The 26,719-nt window shown below is 39.7% G+C and overlaps 1 protein-coding gene and 2 non-coding genes across 3 annotated transcripts; 1 reads left to right on the top strand and 2 right to left on the bottom strand.

The window, feature by feature from the left end:
* Positions 1–17,816: 17,816 nt before the first annotated feature.
* Positions 17,817–22,971, bottom strand: LOC102659362 (uncharacterized). The gene is made up of 4 exons (XM_006574104.1): positions 22,876–22,971; positions 22,408–22,785; positions 18,773–19,020; positions 17,817–18,528 (listed from the first exon to the last, which is right to left on the bottom strand). Exons 1-4 carry the CDS (start codon positions 22,969–22,971, stop codon positions 17,817–17,819), a joined length of 1,434 nt encoding a protein of 477 aa, XP_006574167.1.
* Positions 22,972–23,450: 479 nt separating this feature from the next.
* Positions 23,451–23,603, top strand: MIR4380A (microRNA MIR4380a). The gene has a single exon (NR_048684.1). It is a non-coding gene; the product is annotated as a microRNA MIR4380a (primary transcript).
* Positions 23,604–26,549: 2,946 nt separating this feature from the next.
* On the bottom strand, positions 26,550–26,656 carry MIR5673 (microRNA MIR5673). The gene has a single exon (NR_048910.1). It is a non-coding gene; the product is annotated as a microRNA MIR5673 (primary transcript).
* Positions 26,657–26,719: the final 63 nt, after the last annotated feature.

Here is a 26,719-nt window from a genome sequence, read left to right as displayed (position 1 = left end):
AACCCCCAAAGCCCTAGTAATATGTTTCACTAGGAAAGGGACCGGCTCCACGCCCATATACCCCCGGACAGCACCCAAGCTGACGCCGTTTGCATATCAAAGCAATAAGGTCGTTCCGTGGAAGTATACCCCTCCCGCTTTTGAAGAAGGAGTTGCAACCAAAGTTGACTCCCTGTCAGCCAAGGTGACCAACATCACCGCCCTCAGTGGCGTAACCCGCAGTGGCTGGGTGTTCGCTCCCCCTCACTCGGCAGAATTGCCCTTCAAAGGGAAAGTGCCCATGGTCCAAGAGCCCACAGACGTAGCCACCCCCTCAAAAGAAGTGGATCCTCCGGTGGTAAAAGGGGCTGAAAAGAAAGAAGGTCTTCAAGGAAAGACGGTGACTTTGGAAGAGGCTCATGAGTTCCTTTGCCTCATCCAACAAAGCGAGTTTAAGGTAGTTGAGCAACTGAATAAAACTCCAGCAAGGATCTCTTTGCTTGAATTGCTCATAAACTCCGAGCCTCATCGTGCGCTGTTGATAAAGGTCCTCAACGATGCCCATGTAGCTCACGATATCTCAGTTGAGGGTTTTGAAGGCATCATTAATCATATAACCACCAATAATTATATCGCGTTTGTGGAAGAAGAGATTCCTGTTGAGGGGAGAGGACACAACAAGGCTCTACATGTGTCGGTGAGATGTATGGACCATGTCGTCGCAAAGGTACTTATCGACAATGGATTGAGTTTATATGTGATGCCGAAGACCACCTTTGGAAAAGCTTCCATTTAGTGCGTCACATTTAAAACCAAGTTCGATGGTGGTACGAGCCTTTGATGCTACTCGGTGGAAAGTGATGGGGGAAATCGACATTCCCATTCAGATAGGCCCCCACACTTGCAATGTGGTATTTCAAGTGATGGACATAAATCCCGCCTACAGCTGCCTCTTGGGGAGACCTTGGATTCATGCGCTGGGAGTGGTCCTTTCGACGCTTCACCAGAAATTGAAGTTCGCGGTGGGTGGACTTTTAGTGATAGTGTCGGGCGAAGAGGATATGTTGGTGAGCTGCTCCTCCTCTGCACCATACGTAGAAGCGGCAGAAGAATAATTGGAAACAACTTTCCAATGCTTCGAGGTGGTGATTTGTGCCTCTGTGGAAACAAGTCCGTTGCTACCTTCTCTCTCCAATGCGGCCATAATGGTGGCACGGGTGATGCTCAAGCACGGTTATGAGCCCGGAATGGGTCTAGGCAAGGACAGCCTCGGGAATGCCGACGTGGTCGATATTAGGGGAAACCCATTCAAATATGGGTTGGGGTATGAACCCGGGATGCCAGGAAGAAGGAATGCGCCATCAAGACTTCGGGTGGATAGGACATGGCCCGACCATGTTAGCCAGTGTTTCACCAGTGCCGGAATCATGCTCGTGGAAGAGGTGGCAGCGATAGGAGAGAAGTGCCCTCAAGACCCGTTGAATTTTTTGCGGCCATGCCATCCCGATTCCCAAGTGGGGAATTGGCGCGTGATAAGCCAGTCAGAGGTCTATACCGCTGATTCAATGTAATTAGAGGATATAGTTTTCCTTTCTCGCTTGTTTTGTGAAACCTACCTTATTAAATAAACAAAGAGATCTTGTTTCATCTGTTCTTGCAGCCCCACCTTTTCTCATATCATTTTGCATGTTTTTGTTTCTTTTGTCTTAATTGGTATAGATATGAGGGTCGATTCTTAGAGGATCCTAACGATGAGGGTTTGACAATTGATTTCGACCGAGATGTAAGCCAAATGATGAGCGAAGAAGAGGAAGAGGACGTCCTTTCACCAGAGTTGGAGAGGTTGATCGCTCAAGAAGAACGCGAAATGAAGCCTCACCAAGAAGAAACCAAACTGGTGAACTTAGGGACCGGAGAGGGAAAGAAAGAAGTAAAAGTAGGAACTGGTATGACCGCACCTATCCGCCAAGGCTTGATAACCCTTCTTGAAGAATATCAAGACGTCTTTGCATGGTCATACCAAGACATGCCCGGTCTGGACTCCGACATTGTGCAGCATAAGTTGCCATTGAATCTTGGGTCTTCCCCAGTTAAGCAAAAGCTACGAAGGATGATACCCGAGATGTCTTTAAAAATCAAAAGAAGTAAGAAAGCAGTTCGATGCGGGTTTCTTAGCTGTATCGCGATACCCGGAGTGGGTAGCCAACATTGTCCCGGTCCCAAAAAAGGATGGCAAGGTCCGGATATGTGTAGACTATCGGGACTTAAATCGAGCCAGTCCTAAAGACAATTTTCCCCTGCCACACATTGACATACTGGTAGATAATACGGCCAAGTTCGTCCTTTTCTCGTTTATGGACGGTTTCTCGGGGTATAATCAAATAAAGATGGCACCCGAAGATGTAGAGAAGACCACTTTCGTCACCCTATGGGGAACATTCTGCTATAAAGTGATGGCCTTCGGGCTGAAAAATGCAGGGGCAACCTATCAGCGTGCCATGGTAGCGTTGTTCCATGACATGATGCATAAGGATATAGAGGTCTACGTAGATGACATGATTTCCAACTCTCGGACTAAAGATGAACACCTCGTCAATCTGCGTAAGCTGTTTGGAAGGTTGCGGAAATACCAACTGAAGCTAAACCCAACCAAGTGCACCTTTGGGGTAAAGTCGGGGAAGTTGCTGGGATTTATCGTAAGTCAGAAAGGGATAGAGATAGATCCCGAGAAAGTGAAGGCCATTCTTGAAATGCGGAACCACGCACGGAGAAGCAGGTTCGAGGTTTCTTGAGCAGGTTGAATTATATCGCGAGATTCATCTCGCAACTCACCCCTACATGTGAGCCCATTTTCAAGCTATTACATAAGAACCAGACGGTCCTATGGAACAGCGACTGCCAAGAGGCCTTCGAGAAGATCAAACAGAGCCTCGCGAACCCCCCGGTGCTCATGCCACCTGTAACAGGAAGACCTTTTTTCCTGTACATGACTGTGTTAGACGAGTCTATGGGGTGCGTGTTGGGTCAGCACGATGATTCTGGGAAAAAGGAACAAGCCATTTACTATCTAAGCAAGAAGTTTACCGCATGTGAGATGAATTACTCAATGCTGGAAAGGACGTGTTGTGCTCTAGTATGGGCATCACATTGGCTTAGGCAGTACATGCTCAGTCATACCACGGGGCTTATTTCCAAAATGGATCCTGTGAAACACATCTTTGAGAAACCGGCCCTCACGGGACGAATCGCTAGGTGGCAGGTACTACTATCTGAATTCGATATCGTGTACGTCACCCAAAAGGTGGTAAAGGGAAGCGCCTTGGCAGATTATTTGGCCCAGCAACCCGTCCAGGATTATCGGCCGATGCACCCTGAGTTCCCGGATGAAGACATCATGGCCCTGTTCAAAGAGAAGCGGACACATGAGGACATAGACAAATGGATTGTTTGCTTCGATGGGGCATCTAATGCTTTGGGCCATGGAGTAGGGGCAGTCCTTGTATCCCCGGATAATCAGTGTATTCCTTTCACGACCAGGCTAGGTTTCGATTGTACCAATAATATGGTCGAATATGAAGCATGCGCCCTTGGGGTTCAAGCGGCCATTGATTTTGATGTAAAGTTACTCAAAGTGTATGGAGACTCGGCTTTGGTGATACGCCAGTTGAGAGGAGAATGGGAAACTAGGGATCCGAAGTTGATACCCTATCAAACTCACATCTTGAAGTTAGTCGAATTCTTTGATGACATTTCTTTCCACCACATACCTCAGGAAGAGAATCAAATGGTCGATGCATTGGCCACTCTGGCATCCATGTTTCAACTTGCCCCACACGGGGATCTGCCATACATCGAATTTAGATCTCAGGGCAAGCAGGCGCATTGTTGTGCGATAGAGGAAGAGCGGGATGGGAAACCGTGGTACTTCGACATCAAGCAATGTGTCGAGAATAAAGAATATCCACCAGGGATTTCCGACAATGACAAAAGAACGTTAAGGAGATTGGCTACTGGTTTCTTTATGAGTGGTACCATCCTGTACAAACAAAACCACGACATGACCCTCCTACGATGCGTAGATGCCAAAGAGGGGAACTTCATGATTGAGGAAATCCACGGGGGTTCATTTGGGACACATGCCAATGGGCATGCTATGGCTAGGAAGATCCTTAGGGCCGGTTATTACTGGCTCACTATGGAGAGCGATTGTTGCGCCCATGTAAGGAAGTGCCATAAATGTCAAGCATACGCGGATAATGTTAATGTTCCGCCACATCCTCTGAATGTTATGTCCGCCCCTTGGCCTTTTTCCATGTGGGGGATAGATGTCATTGGGGCCATTGAACCCAAAGCTTCAAATGGTCACCGCTTCATTATTGTGGCGATAGATTACTTCACCAAATGGGTCGAAGCGGCTTCTTATACTAATGTCATGAGAAGTGTGGTGGTCAGATTCATAAAGAGGGAGTTGATTTGTCGATACGGACTCCCTAGGAAGATCATTATTGACAATGGCACCAATCTGAACAACAAAATGATGCAGGAAATGTGCAAGGATTTCAAAATCCAGCATCATAACTCCACCCCTTATCGGCCAAATATGAATGGGGCTGTAGAGGCTGCAAATAAGAATATTAAGAAAATTGTTCAGAAGATGACAGTGTCATACAAAGATTGGCATGAGATGTTGCCTTTCGCCCTGCACGGATATAGAACCTCGGTATGAACTTCTACTGGGGCAACGCCGTATTCCTTGGTTTATGGGATGGAAGCAGTACTCCCATTTGAGGTAGAGGTTCCTTCTCAGAGGATAATAGCGGAATCAGGCCTAGAAGAGTCAGAATGGGCTTAAGCACGCTACGACCAACTCAACCTTATTGAAGGTAAGCGTTTGACGGCCATGAGCCATGGGCGCCAATATCAACAAAGGATAAAGAACGTGTTCGACAAGAAGGTACGCCCGCGCAAGTTCAACGAGGGGGACCTTGTGCTGAAAAAGATTTCCCACGCTATTAAGGATAATCGAGGCAAGTGGGCCCCGAATTACGAAGGACCTTTCATTGTGAAAAGGGCTTTTTCTGGGGGTGCTCTGATACTCACCAACATGGATGGCGAGGAGCTACCCTCGCCCGTGAACTCCGATGTCATTAAGCGATATTACGCTTGAAGTCTGGGGCAATTGAGAGGACCGTTGCATGTTCTTTTATTTCTAAGTTTTTGTTTTTCTTGGTTTCCTCCAGGGATTCCCATTCGCTGTAATTATCTCGTTTCTTTAAAAGAAGAGAAGATGGGTTGAGGCTTCAGTCCTCACTATGGTTTTAAACCTTATGTTAGTTTGTAATAACCTGAGCCCTCTTCGCTCGGTTCATGGGGTGCCCCAAATGCTTAAATTAAAACTGAACCTAAGCAACCTTCACTAAGAAGATCATTGCATTAAGAAAAACATTCATGCATGCACGTACACATGCATATCTTGTGGTAACAGGGGCAGAATCGTCTTAGGCCACGGTCAGAAGTCGAGACAAAGTTGACGGCAGAAATCAACCAAGGTAAGACGATGGATGCAAAGGGAGGATAGGGTCACGATTGGCCGCACATTGTTTGTTTCCTACTTGCAGGTACTTAGGGGTGGATGCAAAGGAAGGATAGGGTCACGACCGATCGATCGTCGTCCCTTCCCGGCGCTGGACAAGCAGAGAACGTCACTGCAAGGCAGCCTAGTATCCTTTGAATTCACAGTAATTATTTGTTTAAAATAAGTAATGGATGCCTGATCTAACTTAAGTAGGTTCGAGTAGGCGAACGCTAACCTGTAGGTGGGGCATGGTTATGTTTCCCCTAAAAAAAAAAATTGGCAGGTTAGCTCGCCTGGGCGAGCAACCCCTGCACCAGATTATAAAAAATGAGGGAGGGGGACGTTTTCTGCACCCAAAAAACTCCCCCCCCCCCTTATTCAAAAGAGAGACCTCACGAAGCTTACGGTTTTTTCTCTCCCAAGCCTCTTTTGGTCACATTTTGCTTTCGTTTTTCGTATTCCTACTCACTCCAACAAGTAAGTATTCAATCCTTGAGTTTTTAGCTTTCCATTGGTGCCTTTTGTTCATCTTTTGGTGCTCTAAATTGTGAGAATGTACTCATATTTGTGGGGCAGTTTTGGGGTTTTTTCTATGCTTGATTTGTTAGAGTTGAGGGGTTGTAGGGAATGGCCTTAGGCCTATGTTGTATTCTGAAACAATGGGGCATGCCACATTGCCCCCATTCTCTTGCTATTTATGCCTAAACATGCGCCCACCAAGTGCTCGGTGAAATGCCCCAATGACATATGAATATAGTTTTGTAAGATTGGGATTGTGGAACTGTTTTATATACATAGGGACAACATAGAGGGTTCAAAATAGGTGCCCACATGCAATTCTAAGCTTAGGAACCAAAGCTTTTAGTTTCAATGCAAGGAAACATGGCTTATGTCTAAAAATCTAAATTTGGGTTTTCAAAGTGGAAAGGCATGAAAATTAGGACATGATTGAGAGAGTTTTTACTAGAATTTGGCTGCCCCATGAGGGTAACTTTGCATCTAGGTAGCATGGAAAATACCTTTCAATGGTATATATGTATATGTGTGAATATAGGTAGCATGGAAAATACCTTTCAATATATGTGAATATATGGTATAAAATGCCTTGCAAAATGTGAATGAGTAGCAAAAATGCCTTTTAACATGTGCGTATTTGAGGATAGGTAGCATAGGAGCCTTTTAGAAAATGTACCCATGTCAAAAAGGGCTTGAGGACGCTTCCTAAATGAATATATGATGGCATGGAATTTCCTTTTCAAATGCAAGTATGTGCATGACGTAATTAGCTTTCCAATGTGCATATAAATAAATGTGAGTGAAACAACAAAAATTTGTATGATGAATACTTCAAATATGTGTAGGTAGTTTGTGATAGCAAAATATTTAGGATGTGATTAGGTGTAAATTTTGACACAATGCCTTGAGCACGAGAATGTGTGTTCTTTTCAAAGATGTATATATATGTGTGGTAACTAGAATGTGTTGGATGTCCTTGTACGTTGACATAAATAGTAGGATATTTTACACATACGCATGTGCATAAATGTGTTACATTAAACGTGTGCATGAGTTCGTTCTAAATCCGAAGGATTAGCATGTCATTTTTGCGTTAAGATAAGCATTATCTTGTAAAACTCACTTCCCAAAATGTTTTTCCTCGCAGGAAATGGCTCCGAGAAAGCTTCCTACAAAGAGATCCAGGAAGGACAAAGCGGCTGAAGGGACCAGTGCCGCTCCTGAGTATGACAACCATCGCTTTCGGAGTGCTGAGCACCAGCAGCGTTTCGAGGCCATCAAAGGATGGTCATTCCACCAAGAGAGACGCGTCCAGCTCAGGGACGATGAGTACACCGACTTCCAGGAAGAGATAGTTCACCAGGGGTGGACATCGCTGGTTACCCCCATGGCAAAGTTCGACCCAGACATAGTCCTGGAATTTTATGCCAATGCTTGGCCTACACAGGAGGGCGTGCGGGATATGCGATCTTGAGTGAGGGGTCAGTGGATCCCTTTTGATGCTGATGCCCTCAGCCAGTTCCTGGGATACCCTTTAGTGCTGAAGGAGGGCCAGAAGTGCGAGTATGGCCAGAGGAGGAATTGGGCCGATGGGTTTGATGAGGAGGCCATCGCCCAGTTGCTGTGTATGCCGGGACAGGATTTTGCTCGGACCGCTGCCGGGAGACGGGTGCGGATCATGCGCACCAACATGACTACCCTGACTCAGACATGGATGATGCTGCTGCTTAGCAACATCCTGCCCAGCGATCATAATTCCGACCTCTCTCTGCCGAAGTGTCAGCTGGTGTATGCCATCCTGACACGGATGAGTGTTCATGTGGCTCAGTTGATCGCTGATGCCATTTATCTATTTGCAAGTATGCCACCTACCAGGCACCCTCTAGACCCAGATAAGTCTAACAGGGCCCTAGGATTTTTCGGCATTGATCACGGGTCTCTGCCAGTCGTTCGGGGTTCCTGTCACGCCCAGTAAGGTGATTCGACCGCCGATCACCTGGGCTTTCATAAAGAAGTACTGCACAGCTAGACAGGCATAGGGTGGCGACCCACAGGCCCCAGACGCACCGCCGCCACCTCCTCGGGCTGATCCAGCTAGGTCATTTGACACAGAGCGGTATTTGCGGCATTTTGTTCGCCAGCAGGCGGCCAACCACAGGGCACACGTGCAGACCCATGACTGCCTCTACCAGCTCAGCCTTAGCCTGCAGAGCCAGGGTTTCCCTTCGTTTCCATGCCCTACCCCGGATTAGTTCAGGGCAGAGGTCGCATGGCCCGGAGATTGGCCTGAGGCTTAGGCAGGGGAGGCGCCCGCAGAGGCTCCCGGCGATGCAGATGAGGCCCGCATGGACGAGGAGATGTCCGATTTGCTCGATTTCTTGGGAGGGAGCGGAGCCACATGATTGGGAGATTCCTAGATCCATATTCTCTTTTTATGTTTCCTCTTTTATCTGTTACGTATCATTTTATTTTTGTTTAACTGAGGGACTAAAGTTTGTTTCGTTTTGATTGACTTTTGTTTTGTGCATACATGTCGTTTGAACTGTTACATTAGTACTTACTTCGTTGTTGCCAATAGTGTTTGTTGAAATTCCGGAATCGTGTAGAATTTTTCATTTAGGAACGTCGTCCAAAATAAAAATAAAATGAACCAAAATCATGATAAAAAGAAAGAAGCATTGTGAATAAATGTCATGTTCATAAAAAAAAGAAAAAGGGTTTTATATATATATATGTAAAAGGAAAATGTGTATAAAAGAATTTTGTGTGTGTAAATAATGTGTGAAAAGAGATTCCTGTGTGTGTAAGCGACGAGTGTATATAAAGAAACTTTTGTATAAACTACGGGTATGTGTGGAAAAAAACAAAAAAAAAAGAAATCTTTGAGCATGAATAGGGTTTGTATATAAACCGTGTTGACGTCCAGAAAAAGAGTTCTAACGCGTGTACAGAAAAAGTTCGTCATGTATAGGAATGAAGGTGTACAAAGAAAAGTTTTCTGGTAAATGGCAATGGATGTCTAGTTTTTGTGAACATAAAAATGAAACAAAAAGAAAAAAGAAAGGAAGACCTCGAAGGTTAACATGTTACAGTTAGGAAGCATAAATCATTCGTAGAGAGCAAACATATCTTCTGGAAACAAGGGACTGACGCTAAGAGCATAATTTGGAAACATTGGGTCTGTTTGTGTAAATTCCCAACCGTAGTATCACAATGTCATAAACGGGATGCTTGAGTGCCCACCTGGCTGTGGCCATGGCTAATTTTGCACGTTGTTTTCAAATCATCAATGTTGCGCGTGCCTTGTGGAATAATATGGAAGTTCAGCCCGAGACCGACACCTTGACACACGAATTTGTTTTGCCCCAGATATCAAGATCGGGCTCCCACGATAAAAGACCCCATTGAGACACAACCTTAGACTATTTTGAACGTTGGCCTATAAAAAGAATCCTCATCCTTTCCCCCGAAGCAGATGACAGCGGAATCTCCTCAAGGGAGAGCAAATAGAATGCTAAAACCTGATTTCCCAAAGAAAGGAATGGAGAAGGAGAAATGAAAAGAAAGAAAGCGAAGAAAGGAAAAAGAAAGAAAAGAAAAAATGAAAAGAAAGGAAAAGAAGGATTCCCGATCGAAGATCGGAAGGAAGTAAAAAAGAAATCGGAGGAAAACAGAATAATTCCCGATCAATGAAAGAAAGAGAACAGAAGATCTTCAGACCAGATAAATTTTCGGCAAGGTAAGTGACAGCCGGCAAAGGAAAACCCATTTTTGGTGGTTCTTCCTTTCGAATTGCCATTCAAAGTCATTCTCGACTGGCGATATCCCGCCCCACATAAACAAAGAGGAAAAGACCGAAACACCCAGCTTCCTCTCCAAAAACACTACCCTCGAGAAAATCCTATTGATCCGTGATCGTACGTGTTGATCTTTGATTCGATAGGAAATCGTGTGCAAAATAAAGTCATGGTGCAGTTATGGTTTAGGATTAGGGTAAAACACTTGCCTGTGTCAGTTTTTTATACACTATGAGTGATTTATTCCCAGTTTCAGCTTAACCCGATGTTTCCCCTGAATGTTCATTTAAGAGCTAAATGTTGACATCTTGCCCTTCATTTTTGGTTACAAGGAAGATTACCCTTGGCATGAGTATATTGTTTCTCTAAGATATGGTGCTTTCGCGAATGATTTATTTTTCTTTGCAAAAAGCACGTTTGCCCTTTTTAGGTGGAAAAAACCCGGTGGACCATTCGGTCTTGCCAACAAATCTTGTTCGGAGCCCCATGAATTGATTGTCGTTCATGCATCCTCCACCAACGAGTCTGGAGCCCCGCGAATTCATTGCCTAGCGCTATTCGCCAATTCTCCATTCTCCACTTTTATTCGAAGCCCCATGAATTGATTGTCGTTCATGCATCCTCCACCAACGAATCTGGAGCCCCGCGAATTGATTGCCTAGCGTTGTTCGCCAATTCTCCATTCTCCACTTTTATTCGGAGCCCCATGAATTGATTGTCGTTCATGCATCCTCCACCAACGAGTCTGGAGCCCCGCGAATTGATTGCCTAGCGCTGTTCGCCAATTCTCCATTCTCCACTTTTATTCGGATCCCCATGAATTGATTGTCGTTCATGCATCCTCCACCAATGAGTCTGGAGCCCCACGAATTGATTGCCTAGCGATGTTCACCAATTCTCCATTCTCCAGTTTTATTTGGAGCCCCATGAATTGATTGTCGTTCATGCATCCTCCAGGAACGAGTCTGGAGCCCCGCGAATTGATTGCCTAGCGCTGTTCGCCAATTCTCCATTCTCCACTTTTATTCGGAGCCCCATGAATTGATTGTCGTTCATGCATCCTCCACCAACGAGTCTGGAGCCCTGCGAATTGATTGCCTAGCGTTGTTCGCCAATTCTCCATTCTCCACTTTTGTTCGGAGCCCCATGAATTGATTGTCGTTCATGCATCCTCCACCAACGAGTCTAGAGCCCCGTGAATTGATTGCCTAGCGCTGTTCGCCAATTCTCCATTCTCCACTTTTGTTCGGAGCCCCATGAGTTGATTGTCATTCATGCATCCTCCACCAATGAGTCTGGAGCCCCGCGAATTGATTGCCTAGCGCTGTTCGCCAATTCTCCATTCTCCACTTTTGTTCGGAGACCCATGAATTGATTGCCTAGCGCTGTTCATGTGTCCTCCACCATCAAGTGCGGAGCCTCCAGTGACTGGGAAATGTGGTTTTTGTTATTTTCCCGATTGGTTCCTTCACCAAACATGTGTATATATGTATATTATATTATTGTTGTTTTTGTTGTTGTTTGTATTTTGTTTTGTGTTGTGCAGAAAAAAGAAGAAGTAGAGACGAGAGTCGTCATAGACTAATCACGGAAAGGGCAAAGATGGACGAAATCAGTGTTTTTATCTTTACTTTCCTCTTATCTCCGATAAAAGGTAAGTAAAAAGGGGCAACTGTCATACCCTAATTTCGTCCGGGGACTATTGCTTGATGGCATGCAACCTTTGATTGACCGCTTCGAAGTACTTAGCACCCTTTGTTGCACAATATGTGAAGTCCCGAGACGCGCCGGAAATCAAAAGAAAGCATGGTTACACGATCCGTGAAATTCCGTAATATGGCGGAAACCAAAAGGAAGTATTGTTACGCAATCCGTGAGTTTTCGTAACTTCTTCGAAAGCTAAAAAAGAGTAAATACATGATCCGTAAGGTTCCGTAGCCTTATGGAAAGAAAATAAGTATCGTTACGAAATTCTTAAAGTTTCACAACGTTACGGAAAAAGAATCACCAAAAAAAGAAAAGGGGTGAATTTAGTAAAAAAAAAAGGTGCAAATAGCAATTAGGCCCACTTGGGCCTTCTAGATTCTTCCTCCATAAGGCGGTTGCTTCTGGAAGAAGCAACCTGGCTCGCCTGGGCGAGCTGGGTGGCAAGCTCCTACCCTATTTTGCTATAAATAGGGGGAGGAATGAAGAAGGAAGGGGTTCAGCCCTCTTGGCACTTCGTATTCTCTTGAAATTGCTGAGGAAAAGTTTTTCCGTGAAGAAAATTCAAGTCGAGGCGCTTCCGTAACGTTTCCGTGGGTAATTATGTGAAGATTTTCAACCGTTATTCGACATTCATCGTTCGTTCTTCGTTTTCCTTCGGTCTTCAACCGGTAAGTACCCCAAACTGAGCTTTTCAATTCATTCTATGTACCCATGGTGGTCCCCATTTGTTTCGTGTACTTTTATTCTCGTTTTCATTTACTTTCCGTACCCCCTTTTGACGTGCTTCAGTCATTTATTTAAGTCATTTCTTGCTTAATCAAAAAAATAAAATAAATTTCCACCGATCATTTCATTTGTAATATCCATTAATTTCTGTTAAAATGAATTCCGACCGTTCGGTCGTGCCGTAACCACGTTGGAAATAAAAAAAAAGAGGTAAAATAATAATATAATAATTAAAAATATACTTTTTAGTAAAATAAAGCGAAAAAATCAATCGGACATTTCTCTTTGGGATTTCTCGTTCTTAATTGAATTGATTAATAACTAAAGTGAAACTAAGGCTAAAATCAACCCGCAAAGTCAAGCTCGTCCACAAAAAAGTCACTAAAAAAGGTTTTGAAAAGTTCAATATCTCAGTTTTTCTTACCAAATAAATGGATCATTTGTAAGGTCCAACGCCTTAAAATGATCACCTTCCAAGTAAAAAGAATCGTTTGATTCACCCTAAAAAAGAACTACGTAGGTCTGATTTCTTCTTCGATGGAGGGTACGTAGGAGCAAGAGCCCCTCTTTTGTCGACCTCAAAAAAATAAAAAAGAAATAAAAGTTAAGGTAACACAATTTCCACAATTCTAAAAAATCAGGCTGTTGTCCTTTGAGACAAACGTGAGAGGTGCTAATACCTTCCTCAACCGTAAATACAACTCCCGAACTTGAAATTTTTATTTTCGACCGGTTTCCTTCAGTGTTTCCGACGTTTTCCACAAATAAACGTTGGTGGCGACTCCGCGCATCTTTCCTCCTTTGGAAAGCGCACCCGTGAGCCTCGCCTCGCTCGCTCGCAAAAGGGCATGTTGCGACACCCATGAATTGATTGTCGTTCATGCATGCTCCATCGTTGAGTCCGGAGCCCCACGAATTGATTGCCTAGCGCTGTTCGTGCATCCTCCACCATCGAGTCCGGAGCCCCACGAATTGATTGCGTAGCGCTGTTCGTGCATCCTCCACCATCAAATCTGAGTCCGGAGCCCCATGAATTGATTGCCTAGCGCTGTTCATGTATCCTCCACCGTCGAGTCCGGAGCCCCATGAATTGATTGCCTAGCGCTATTCATGCATCCTCCGTTATCAAGTACGGAGCCTCCGGTGAGGGGAAAATACGTTTTTTGTTATTTTCCCAATCGGTTCCTTCACCAAACATGTGTATACGTGTATATTATGTTATTTTTTGTTTGTTTTGTTTTGTGTTGTGCAGAGAAAGAAGGAGAGACAGGAGTCAATTATTTCAAATCGTTTTGGTTGGAACTATTGTGATTGAGATCAATTAAATCCCCATGATGGGCAAAGGATGGCCTTCGGGAATCATCATAGATTAATTACGGAAAAGGCTAAGACGGACAAAATCAGAGTCTTATCTTTACTTTCCTCCTATCTCCGATAAAGGTAAGTAAAGAGGGGCAACTGTCATACCCTAATTTCGTTTGGGGACCATTGTTTGATGGCATGCAACCTTCGCTTAACCGCTTCGAGGTACTTGACACCCATCGTTAAGCAATCTGTGAAGTTCCGCGACATGTCGGGAGTCGAAAGGAAACATTATTGCGCAATCCGTAAAGTTTCGTAACATTCCAGAAGCCAAAGAGGGGATGGTTGCATAATCCGTAAAGTTTCGTGACATTACGAAAAGAAAACAAGTATCATTACGTAATTCGTGAGGTTCCGTAACGTTACGGAAAAAGAATCAGCAAAAAAGGGGCAAAGGGGAGTGTATTTAGCAAAATGGGGGGTGCAAATAGTAATTTTCAAAGGTGGCTTTTTCTTGATTAAGGTGGAAGCAACCTAGCTCGCCTAGGCGAGCTAGGTGGCAACCACCTCCCCCGTTTTGTTCAAAAATGGGCTCCGGGGCTTCCGGGACACCCGTAATGCTTCCATAAAATTCCCATAACCCTAAATAAGCATATTTCATTTAATAGGGGTGAGAAGGAAGAGAAAAAAGAAGAAAATCAAGTCCTATAGGCTTTCGTAAATTACAAAACAAGGGGGGTGAACTTATCAAAATAGGGGAGTGCAAATAGCAAATTTGAAATTTTGAATTGGACCTTCTAGACTGTTTTTCAAAACTGGATTGCTTCTGGCCTGGGCGAGCTAGGCGGGAACCTCATCCCCCCTTTTCCTATAAAAAGGCAAAACGGGCCTGTTCTAAGGGTCCGTGATCCCCCTGACTATGCATTTCAGTTGTTTTGGTTGAAAAAAATTGTTTTCGTGAAGAAAATCCAAGCCGAGGTGCTTCCGTAACGCTTCCGTGATGTTTCCATAAGCAAATCCGTGAAGGTTTTCCTCCGTTCTTCGTTCTTCAACAGGTAAGTTTCCAAATCTGAGACTTTTAATTCATTTCTTGTTTTTTTGGCTTTCATCTTTATTTCGTTCAATTTCGGTTTCTTTTCTTTCGTTTTTTTAACGAGCTTTGACTGATCGTTTAAGCCGTTTTCTCACCTAATAAATGATAAAAATGAATTTCAACCGATCATTTGCGTTGTAATCTCGTAATCACTGTTAAAACAAAATCTAACCGATCGTTCACGCTGTAACCTCGGTTAAACGAAAAAAGTGCAAAATAATAATAAAATAATTAAAATATCTTTAAATAAAATAATCAAAAAAATTGATCGGACGTTTTTTCTTTGGAAGTTTCCTTGAATGAATTGACTAATAACCAAAGTGAAACTAAGGCTAAAATCAACTCACAAATCAAGCTTTGTCCGCAAAAATCACTGAAAACCGTTTTAAGGTCCAACGCCTTAAACGGTCCTCTTTGCTTTTTATCAGTTAACATGGACCGTTCGAAAGCATAAAATCAACACATCATTGCCTGTTGAAAGAACTACGTAGGTCTCATTTCCTCTTCGATGGAGGATACATAGGAGCAAAAGTCCCGCTTTTGTCGACCTCGTGAGATGGTTAGAGGTCCAACACCTTAGCTTTCTCACCAAGTAAAATGGATCATTTTAAGGTCCAACGCCTTAAATGACCCCCTTCCAAGTAAAAAGAATCACTTGATTCGCCCCTTTTGAAAGAACTACGTAGGTCTGATTTCCTTATCACAATTGAGGAATACGTAGGAGCAAGGGAAACACCCTTGTCGACCACAAAAAGATAAAAAATACAAAAGAGTAAAAAGACATAAAAACGCAAGAAAGGGAAAAATAATTTGAAGTCATATTTGCACACTTGATTAAAGGCTGTTGTCCCTTGTGACGAGCGTGTGGGGTGCTAATACCTTCCCTGTGCGTAAATACAACTCCCGAACCTTTCACACTTAAAGTTCGTAGACCGCATCCTTTTCCGGTTTTTCTGATGTTTTCCTCGAATAAAAATTGGTGGCGACTCTGTGCATTTTCCTTTCTTGGAAGACGCACCCGTGAGCCCTCGCGTCGCCCTCCCGCCGAAGGGTAGGTTGCGACAGCTGCTAAAAAGAACTACGACAATAGGGGCATTTCATTTGGGGAGAGCCAATTCATCTCTTTTGCTTCAGCTGCCATGCCTTTGGAAGTGAATAATTTTTTAAGAGTGATCAATTTAAGGACAATGTGTTGGGTTTTGAAGTGACAGGAATGCCTTTCCTAGCTGCATTAAAACCCACTATTAGAGCTGAAACAATAGAATCAGCTTTGGTTGTATGGTTTAATGAGAGAACAAAGAGAAGAGGGGTGGTACATAGGGATTGGGTTCAACAACTATTGATCTTGAGTCACCCATCTGTGGGTTGCTTTGTGACTCAATATGGGTCTGGCTCATTAACAAAGGCTATGGTAAATGAGTGTCAATTGATAAAGGCTTAGAAAGCAACATTGTTATCCTTTTGTGTGCCTCGCAAGTGCTTTGCAGCAAGCTGGTGTGGCCTAGAAATTGCTGCTTAGTGTAAAACAAATTAAATCCCATCCCTTCTAGTATAAAAAACACAACTACAACACCCAGTAAAGCTTATTCCATGTTTGTTCGGCCACAATCCGTGCCTACGTCTAGTCCCCAAGCAACCACCGGTTCTTGAGATTTCCAATAACCTTGTAAAATCCTTTACAAGGAAAGATCCACAAGGGATGTACCCTCCCTTGTACTCTTTGAACAACCAAGTGGATGTACCCTCCACTTGAACTGATCCATAAGAGATGTACCCTCTCTTGTTCTCAGTATTACAACTCAAGTAGATGTACCCTCTACTCGTACCACAAAGGATGTACCCTCCAATGTGTTAAGACAAAGAATTCTTAGGCGGTTAGTCCCTTGAATCTTTGTAAGGGGAAACAAAAGATATCTCAGGTGGTTAGTCCTTTGAAATCTTTTGTTTAAAGGGAAGAGGAAGAATCAAAAGAATTATCAGGCGGTTAGTCCTTTGAATCAAAAGAATAGCATAAGTTTTTGGCCAATGAACTTTTCTTGAATAAAGAAAATTTTGAACAAAAACTCTTAGAAAGATGAATGAATGAATGAAAGAAATCTTTTATGCATGCTTTTAAAATTTGTGCCATGGTCACATATTTATAGTCATTTGATGACTCAAGTTAAAAGTTTATGACTCTTGGCAATTTCTTCAAAACTAGTCACTTTTAAAAGTTGTGACTCTTTTGAAAACTAGTCACTTTAAAAGTTGTGACTCTTTTGAAAACTAGTCACTTTAAAAGTTGTGACTTTTGAAAAATCTTCAGAAACAAGTCACTTTAAGAATTGTGACTTTTGGTAATTTATTTTTCAAAATAAGTCATTGGTAATCGATTACCATTGTAGTGTAATCGATTACACATCAACAGATGTGACTCTTCATGTTTAAATTTGAAAAACAACATTTAGAAACACTGGTAATCGATTACAAGTATTGTGTAATCGATTACACAAGTTTGAAATGATTTGAAAAGGTTTTATCATAAGTTGTGCCTCTTGAAATTTGAAATCTAACGTTTTAAAACATTGGTAATCAATTACATGATTATGGTAATCGATTACACCTTTGTAAATTAGTTTGAAAAGAATGTTGGCTACTGGTAATCGATTACTGCCTTCTGGTAATCGATTACCAGAGAGTAAAACTCTTGGTAAAAGATTTTTCTTTGAAAAATTCTCTTAAACAAAATTGTGCTATTCGATATTTTTGAAAAACTCTTTTAATACTTATCTTAATTGAGTCTTCTCTTGAATCTTCACTTTAATCTTGAATCTTGATTGAACGACTCTTTGATTCTTGAAACTTGCTTTGATTGAACGACTCTTTGATTCTTGACTCTTGATTCTTGACTTGAGTCTTTGGCATCATTAAAATAAACTTGGAAAACATTGCTTCCACACTCTTCGGACCAGCTTGTCAGTTCTTTATGCAGATGGTTGCGTACCAATGACCATGATTCTTCACCCATACCCAATAACACAACTATTGCCCGATAACCACAATTACCATCCACTTTGACATCAATAATGTTTTCAATAGAATCCAGCATGCACGAATGAAATTGATCCAACATTGGAATATTTCATCTCTGTATTGGATCCTCAGATGATGATGCACTACATTTCATTGACAAATTACTATTTTGCATAGAGTGTAACGCATCAACATACTCCCAATAAGACAGATCGCGTTTTGTTGACTTTTGTTGTTTGGTTAGTGGTTTTTTTGGAGAACCCTTGGTCTTCACCTTTTCTGGAAGAGGACACATGGAGTTCATATCAGGATAAGCAATTTCTTGCAGCTTTGACTTCAAATGTACTTTACCACAAACATCGAGCTGCTCAAAGTGTTTCGATATGATTTCCATCTCCTCAGTTATGGTCACCTGTGTCTTACATAACCCTTGATCTGAAAAACTAAGTCTCCGCCAAAAAATATGGATTGTCTCCAGTGGTATGGAGCTAACAACATATTTAAACAACTCACATGCACATGGAAGACCGTGGGTACTCCTCATCACACATCCACAACGTGAAAGGTTTTTGCCTGCATAAGCTACACACTCATACTCAGCAGCAATTTCATTTAAAGCGTACCTTGATACCATGCCAAGTTGTTTTTTGTACAAGGTTACTTTAAACACATGCTCAACCACGTGCGTGTTTGTTTTAAAAGATGCTTTAATTTGGGTGTGTTGAAGTGTCATCATATTATTCATTGCTTCCCAAACACTGCATATATCACCAACGGAGTTTTGTAGGAGTCTCTTTAGTGACCAATGAGCACTCTCAAACCTACATATGAAATATACAACAACATGTCAACAACCGCAACATTTTCATTTAAGTCAACACATAAACTAATGAATACAAACAAAAAACAATATTCATACCTGTTAGTGGTTGTGTTTCCTAGATGCATCACTTTGTTGGTCCAAGCTTTCACAATTCTTTCTTTGTGTGGAATCACCCATGTTTGACACACATAGTCCACAAACATAGGCCACAGAGAGGAAGCCAATGCAAAGTTTTTAGGTACTCATCAAAAGAACTCTCACATGGACAATCAACCAAACTCCCCCAAGCCTCTATCACATAATCCCATGCATTCTTTTGAGAAACTAGGGTTTTGCACTTTGCCTTCACATTCTTATCAATGTGGAACCGACACAGCAAGTTCGTAGCATCCGAGAATACAGTTTTCACTACATTCATCAAAGACAAATCCCTGTCGGTGAATATAACCAAGAGGAGTGCATCAACCCTCATGAAAAGACCTCGAAACCGCTGCAGAGCCCAAACAACATTATTAAGACATTCTCCTTCCAAGTAAGCAAAAGTAGCGGAGAATGTCATTCCTATTGGTGTAACACCAACAATATCAAACAACGATAGTTTGTACCTATTTTTTGTTGGACAAGTGACCTCAATTATCTTAAGAAAGGGGGTTGAATTAAGATACAAAAATTATTCCCAATTAAAATTTAACTCCCTTTTTGAATTAACAATGCACCCTTAATATGAATTACTCAAAAGATAATTAAAAAGAAACTTCTTTAAAGCAAAATATAAATAGCAATAAATAAAAGAAGTTTAAGGGAAGAGAGAAATGCAAACTCGATTTATACTGGTTTGACCACTTCCCGTGCCTACGTCTAGTCCTCAAGCAACCCACTTGAGATTTTCACCAACTTTGTAAAAAAAACCTTTTTACAACTTCTGAACACACAAGGAAACCCTTTCCCTTATGTTCAAGAAACTCATAATTCAAGAGACAACCAGTCTCTTAATTACAATTGACTTTCTAAGAAGAACATAAAGATTACTCTCCTTTAGAGTGGATAATACAATTTGAAGTTCCTGGATGAACTCTCAATAGATTTGTAAGTGTTTGCCCAAGAGTTGTTGAAAGAGCATTTTACAATGAAGTTCTCTTGGAATATCTCTCTCTTCCTTTTCAAAGTCAGACATACATATATATAGCCCCTTCGTACCTTTTCAAAATGGTTTGAAGAAATGTGTCTTTTCAAAAAGCTTTTTTTGAAATTTTTCACTGGTAATCGATTTCAGGTTTCTGGTAATCGATTACACAATTATATTTTGAAGGGTCATGACTTTTGAATTTGAATTTCAAGAGTTCTGTTGCTGGTAATCAATTACAAACATTTGGTAATTGATTATAGGTTCAAAATTCAAATTCAAAACCGTTTTTAACAACTATTTTTCAAAATTGTCTTCTGGTAATCGATTACACTGTCTGGCAATTGATTACCAGAGCCTTGGATGTCTTGGAAACACTTTGTTTTGAGGCAAGGCTTGATCTTGAGTTAATCTTAAAGCAAGGCTTTGTTTGTTGAAGCAACCTTCTATTAATCTTGAAGCAATGCTTATCCTTTGAAGCAACCTTGTTTGATTCTTCTTTGGCATCATCAAAATCATGTATTCATACATTCACATTTGGTATCAGAACAAGAATAGATATGGCCTCATCTAACTTTTCATTTCCTGAGGGAAATTTTATTAATAGGCCTCTTGTTTTCAATGACGATGGTTATCACTGTTAGAAAACCCAAATGCAGATCTTTATAAAAGCCATAGTTTTAATATATGGGAAACCTTTGAAATTGGTCCCTTCATTCCTACAATGGTAGTGGGAAATGCAACTATAGAAAAACTTAGAGAAGAGTGGAAAAATCTGACAAGAGAAATTTCAAAGAAAAGAAAGAAAAGAAAGCATACATCACTTGGGAAGATAATGACATAAATTCTTCAAGTGATTCAAAAAATAAAATCATAGATATGGGTCTTATGGTGAAAGATTATGAAAGCGAAGAAAAGAAAAGTTGAAACATTGATAGCAATTGCTCTAAACACATGACAGGAGATGCATCAGAGTTTATTCATAACTTTTGATGATTGTTTTTTTTTATTATTATATATTTTGATTGTTTTATACTGGATATGTATTTTTGTGGGTGCAAAATAGTTTGTTTTAATGCTTTTTGGAATCACTTGACTCTCATATATTGCAACAAGCGGTAACATTTTCTTTTAGGCCATGAAATGATACTTGTATGGTATGGCATTCTCTACTCTTTTAATTCATTATAAATTGTTGAATGGTTTTCTCCTCTCTGCTCATGATTTGGTTTTGATGTTGAGAAAGGGGGAGAGATTGATAAAAGATAAAATAGTAAGGGAAATTATCTATTCTTTATGAGAAAACTTTTTATATATGAAGTCTATGAAATCTTCAACTGTCTCACATAAGCAATCATTGCAAAATCAAGGGGGAGTAAACTATACAAATAGATATTTTTTTTTGTTGTTGTTGCTCCTAACCTACACATGGTTGTCATCATAAAAAGAGGGAGAATGTAAATCATACAGGTTTTGATGATGTCAAAAAGAATTTGCTTAATAATGAGTGTCATCATCATAAAGGGGGAGAATGTGAATGATGCAAGTTTGATGATGTCGAAAAAGAATTCACTTGATAATGATTGTCATCATCAAAAAGGGGGAGAATGTGAATGTATGAATACATGATTTTGATGATGCCTAAGAAGATCAAACAAGGTTGCTTCAAAGGATAAACATTGCTTCAAGATTAATACAAGATTGCTTCAACAAACAAAGCCTTGCTTCAAGATTAATTCAAGATCAAGCCTTGCCTCAAAACAAAGTGTTTCCAAGACATCCAAGGCTCTAGTAATCGATTACGAGGCAGTGTAATCGATTACCAGAAGACAATTTTGAAAAATAGTTGTTAAAAAGGGTTTTGAATTTGAATTTTGAACCTGTAATCAATTACCAGATGTTTGTAATCGATTACCAGCAACGAAGCTCTTGAAATTCAAATTCAAAAGTCATGACCCTTCAAACACTTGCAAATCTATTGAGAGTTCAAACACTTGTAAATCTATTGAGAGTTCATCCAGGAACTTCAAATTTTATTATCCACTCTAAAGGAGAGTAATCTTTTTGTTCTTCTCAGAAAGTCAATTGTAATCAAGAGACTGGTTGTCTCTTGAATTGTGAGTTTCCTAAACACAAGGGAAAGGGTTTTCTTGGGTGTTCAGAAGTTGTAAAAAGGTTGTTTTACAAAGTTAGTGAAAATCTCAAGTGGGTTGCTTGAGGACTGGACATAGGCAGGGGAAGTGGCCGAACCAGTATAAATCAAGTTTGCATTTCTCTCTTCCCTGATCTCATTTATGTTATTGCAATCAATTTTGTCTTGCATATTTAAAGAACATTATTAAATTGATTGTTGTTTCTTCTTATTCATTATGAGTCTATCATTTAGAAGGGGGTTAAAAGTTTGTTAGTGGGAAATTTTGAAACTTAATTCACCCCCCGCTTATGTTATTAAGGCCACATGTCCAACATTTGTTTTGTAGGTACTACCGATTAAAAAAACCAAATTACAAGAATTGGTTAAATTTACTGCATCAGGATGACTCCAGAACGAGTCATGTACATCATTATCATCCTTCAGCCTATGCCAGTGAATATATTTATCTCGATCAAGTAGCATCATCAGTTGTTGCATTTCGGTGTTAATGCCTCTAATGGAAGAACGATAAACATATATGGCATTGTAAATTTGTTTGATTGTTGTTTAATTGTTGTCATTGTGGTCCTTCAACGTAACAAAATATTTCTTGGCTTTACCATCGACTTCCTCATATCAGCAACAACAATCTTCTCATCCTTTGTTAGTCGACCCACATATGGATGCCTAACTAATGACTTTGCCATTTCGTGATTGTGAGCCCCACAAATTAACTTCACCATCCATCCTCCTCCTCCCGAAACTGGCTTCGCACGCAACTTAAACGAACATCCACATTTTCTGCTGCTAGTGCATATTCTTACCAAATTATGTTTCTTAGGCCTATACTCACCACTCCTTTCACAAGCTATCAACAGAAATGAGGCTCTTCCTCGAACACCAGTATCAGTGTCTAACCTCATTATAACAACAACCAATCTAATGTCATGAGCCAACAATCGAGCCCATTGTAAAACTTCATCATGGCTAGCAAACAACTATAACACAATTCAAATAAGGTCTGACATCAGTAAACATGTATGTAATATAATTACTGTACCAACAACAACAACAAATTACACAAATACTTGAGAAGTATTAAAGGCATCATAGCAATCAACGTGTTCTACTTTAATGCCAGCATCTTCCTCATTTTCAACATTCATATCAACTTCTTCAGACATCATACTATCATACATCCACTGCTCTTCGTCCATCTTAATAAAACATTTAATAAATTCAATTCAATGGCAAAAAATTATACAATCACCTCAATTGTTATTGACACAAATATAGTTGTTTACAAAAAAATTATTTTACTGCACATTTTCATTAAAATGTCATATAAATCTAATAAATGCAACATTCAATAAAAAACATAATTGAGTTAAACATGTAAATACATAATCAGTCATAAAAATTTGTTTAATTATTAATAATTAGTATATTCATTTTTAAGCAATCTAATGTTAGTTAATTATTAATCATTAGTAGTTTTTTTTCACCATTCTAATTACTTAATACATTTTTTATATCACTATAAAAATTAATATCACCATATCAAATTTTCTGAAATTACTAAAACTAATACAATAAAAAAACAAAATTAATAATAATTAAATTAACAATTGTAATCTAATAAATAAAAAAAACAAATAAATCTGTATGCACATACGAATTAGCAATCTGTATAGGTCATGCGGATTGTCAATCTGTATGAGCAATCCGTATGGGTCATACGGATTGCTGATCTGTATGATCCATACGGATTGGCAATCCATATGGTCGTACGGATTGTTGATCCGTATGTGCATACCATGTTATTGCTTACCTCTCCTTCTCCGACGATGAAAACCGACCAAAATTCACCGTATACTCCTCGCAAATGCACGTACACCACCGGAGACCAAATACACTTCCAAACCGCCGATAACGGAAGCAAGTTACACTGAGTGACGGAAATCTTGCGAAAAAAGAAATGGTGTTGTAGAAATGAAAAAATCCTGCTACTATTTATAACTGAAATTATCATAAGGGTATTTTTGGCATTTTGGAAAATTGTTGGGTGCCCTAAGCAATTCCCTGACATGTAATGCTCTTTATTTAGGGGCTCTTGCTAAATACAAATCCTTGTTTGCTAAGTACACCCCCTTATCTTTATCATTTTCCTTACCAACTATACCCTCTGAGCCTTGTTTTTACACCTCCCATGGTGCTATTCCTTTAAACCCTATTTTACACCTCTTCCTTTTATTGAAAGGATAAAAAGCATTTTCTCTACAAACTCAAGCAATTAGCTTTGGTATCAATCAAAATTAAAATTGAAATTGATATCAGTAGGATAAAATAAAACCCACTTTCCACTTGCACAGTGGAAACTAAAATGAGAGGAAATAAATGAAATTGCCACAATCACACACTTTATGGAGGAAGAGAACTGAAGTTTTCTCAATATTTCATTCACAGATTTTGATTGAATTCACTCATTCAAGAGTGCGGTACATGGATTAGGATCGTGTTTAGCAGTGATTAGACCTAAGGTAAATTTTACATTTAAGTTTTAATTTATTATCAATATTTTTTTTTCTATGTTCATCAAAATTTAATATTTGAATATTTTTAATATATGAACGGAAAATTCAATCAACCTATTTGTTGGCATAAGTAATGTTATATAAGATTTAAATAATTTTATTTTTAATTTTTTTCGACAATAATTATAATTAAAAGTGCTATTAATAATATTTTACAAACAATGTTTTAAAAAAATAATCTTTTGATATAATGTAATACTTTAATTAGAGTATAATATTTTTAGTATGCACCTTTGCAATATCTTTATTTTTAAATATAAATCAAGAGTAATATACTATATTTCAATTTTTAGAATTCAAAATAAAAGTTGATAATGATTTAATATTTGAAAATGTATTCAAATTTACTTCCAATTAAAGATTTACTTTTAACTACAAAATGGTTGATACAAATAGAATTTTAGTTAAATGAGTATGATTTTGACATCAACATTTGCACCATTTTTTTTTCATATATATCAACTATAAATTTAAATTCTATAGTAATTTAATTTTTAGGAAAGAAAGAGGTAGGGTCCAAAATAGATGTAAAATAATTTTCTTAATTTTATCAAATAAATAATAAAATTGTACTTAAATTATTTATAATAATACATATCTATATTTAAGTACTAATATTTGTGGTCTTTTTTGAAACAATAATATTTGTGGTCTTATTAATAAATATAAAAATATATAATATATCATACTATAACATAATTTATCATTTAATAATTACTAATATTTTATTAAAAAAATGTATAAAATTATTGAGACCCTAAAGAAAAGTTGGAGGCCTGAGGTCATTGCCTCAATAAAATGATATTGTGTTTAATTGCTAAGAAACTATTTAAGAATCTTAATGACGGTGGCACTTAATTTCTAAGTAAAAGCAATGCCGGTGAAGGAAAGCAATGCAACTTGCGACTGTTTGGCGATCCACTGTAGCTTCTCCATTCTTCGAGTCAAATGGTGATAAATGCTTAAAATCATATTGTTTTAATTTTTAATTGACAAAAATTATGTTTGATCTAATACCTCAGATGAGAGAAACCAAGGAATGCGCTGAACACAACTGCAGAGCCATATTTCCATGCAGAGGAAAAAAGCATTAAGGACGACCTGTGAATCACAAAGAATCAAAGACGAAGACAAGCATGACATTGTGAGAGAAGCACAACATGCAAGACAAGGCGGAGTTGTGTGTAAAGAGGATGGAGGGGTGCACTTATCAAACATGGAGGTGTATTTAGGAAGATCCTTCTTTAGGAGTTGTGTGATTTTGAAAGTTTTGAGCTTGTTTGTTTGGATAAAGAGATAAAAATAAACTTATTTCAATTATGCCTAAAAAGATCAATATTAAATTTTGGAGACTAAAGATAAACTTATTCTAAATTTGAGATACTAAAAAATATTTTAAATCTTTCTAAAAGAAACATTTTAAACCTTAAAATTATTTATGAAATTTATCCTAACAATTATATGAAAATTATTTCTTGCACCTTCCAATTGTTTCCTACTCCTATTTTGAAATGTAAAATTACATAGAAAGGTCTTTTCGGAATGTAAATTTTGACATTCGAGAGACACCTTTTTAGAATGTAATTTTATCTTCTAGATTAGGTGTTCCGGAAACTTAACAGAGGTGCAGGAAGTAACTACCCAATTATAGGTCATCACAAAGCTTGACGATATCACATCCTTGGTCATGGCATATTGGTCCATCAACCTAAGTTATTATGAGGGAATTGCTAGGGGCACCTAGCAACATTGCTGGTGCACCCAACAATTTTTCAAAAACCCCAAAATACCCCTGAATGTTTTTCTTTTATAAAAAGATGGGTTTTTTTCATCGTTGCTTTCTTTGTTTCTCCGTGGCACTTGTGTTGTGCGATATTTCTCTGTGCTGGTTGTGCTTCTGCTCTGCTTTGGTGTGATATTTGTCAACTAAGGTACATAGCTTTTCAGTGTATGGTTGTTTATTTTGGGTAGTGGAATGGTGTAAGTGTTTGATTTGAAGCATATGAAGAACATTTACCGTGAGATTCGACGCAAGAAATTTTCTTCCGCTGTGGACACTACTACTGCGGAAGAAAAAAACTTCTTCCGTGGAAGCTCACAGAAGATGTCTTCTGCGAGATTCCACGGAAGAAGCTGTCTTCCGCAGTTGTAATGTCAACGGCGGAAGAAATATTCTTCTGTGGAATCTCACGGAAGACATTTTCCGTGAGCTTCCACGGAAGAAGCTGTCTTCCGTAGTTGTAATGTCTTCCGCGAGATTCCACGGAAGAAGATTTCTTCTGCTGTTGACATTACAACTACGCAGAGCAGTTGCACTGCGAGCACCTGAGAAATAACG

This window comes from Glycine max, chromosome 1 (genome assembly GCF_000004515.6).
Source record: "Glycine max cultivar Williams 82 chromosome 1, Glycine_max_v4.0, whole genome shotgun sequence".
Classification (NCBI taxonomy): Eukaryota; Viridiplantae; Streptophyta; class Magnoliopsida; order Fabales; family Fabaceae; genus Glycine; species Glycine max.
Note: the sequence above shows the minus strand (reverse complement) of the source record. Positions and strands in the feature narration are given on the sequence as shown.

Excerpts from the sequence above, each read along its gene's own strand:
- LOC102659362 (XM_006574104.1), bottom strand. The coding sequence starts at position 22,971 with ATGTCTGAAGAAGTTGATATGAATGTTGAAAATGAGGAAGATGCTGGC. Across the intron at positions 22,786-22,875 it reads ATGCCTTTAATACTTCTCAA|TTGTTTGCTAGCCATGATGA; the intron begins GTATTTGTGTAA and ends ATTGTGTTATAG. Across the intron at positions 19,021-22,407 it reads CTGATATGAGGAAGTCGATG|CGGTTTCGAGGTCTTTTCAT; the intron begins GTAAAGCCAAGA and ends TGGGCTCTGCAG.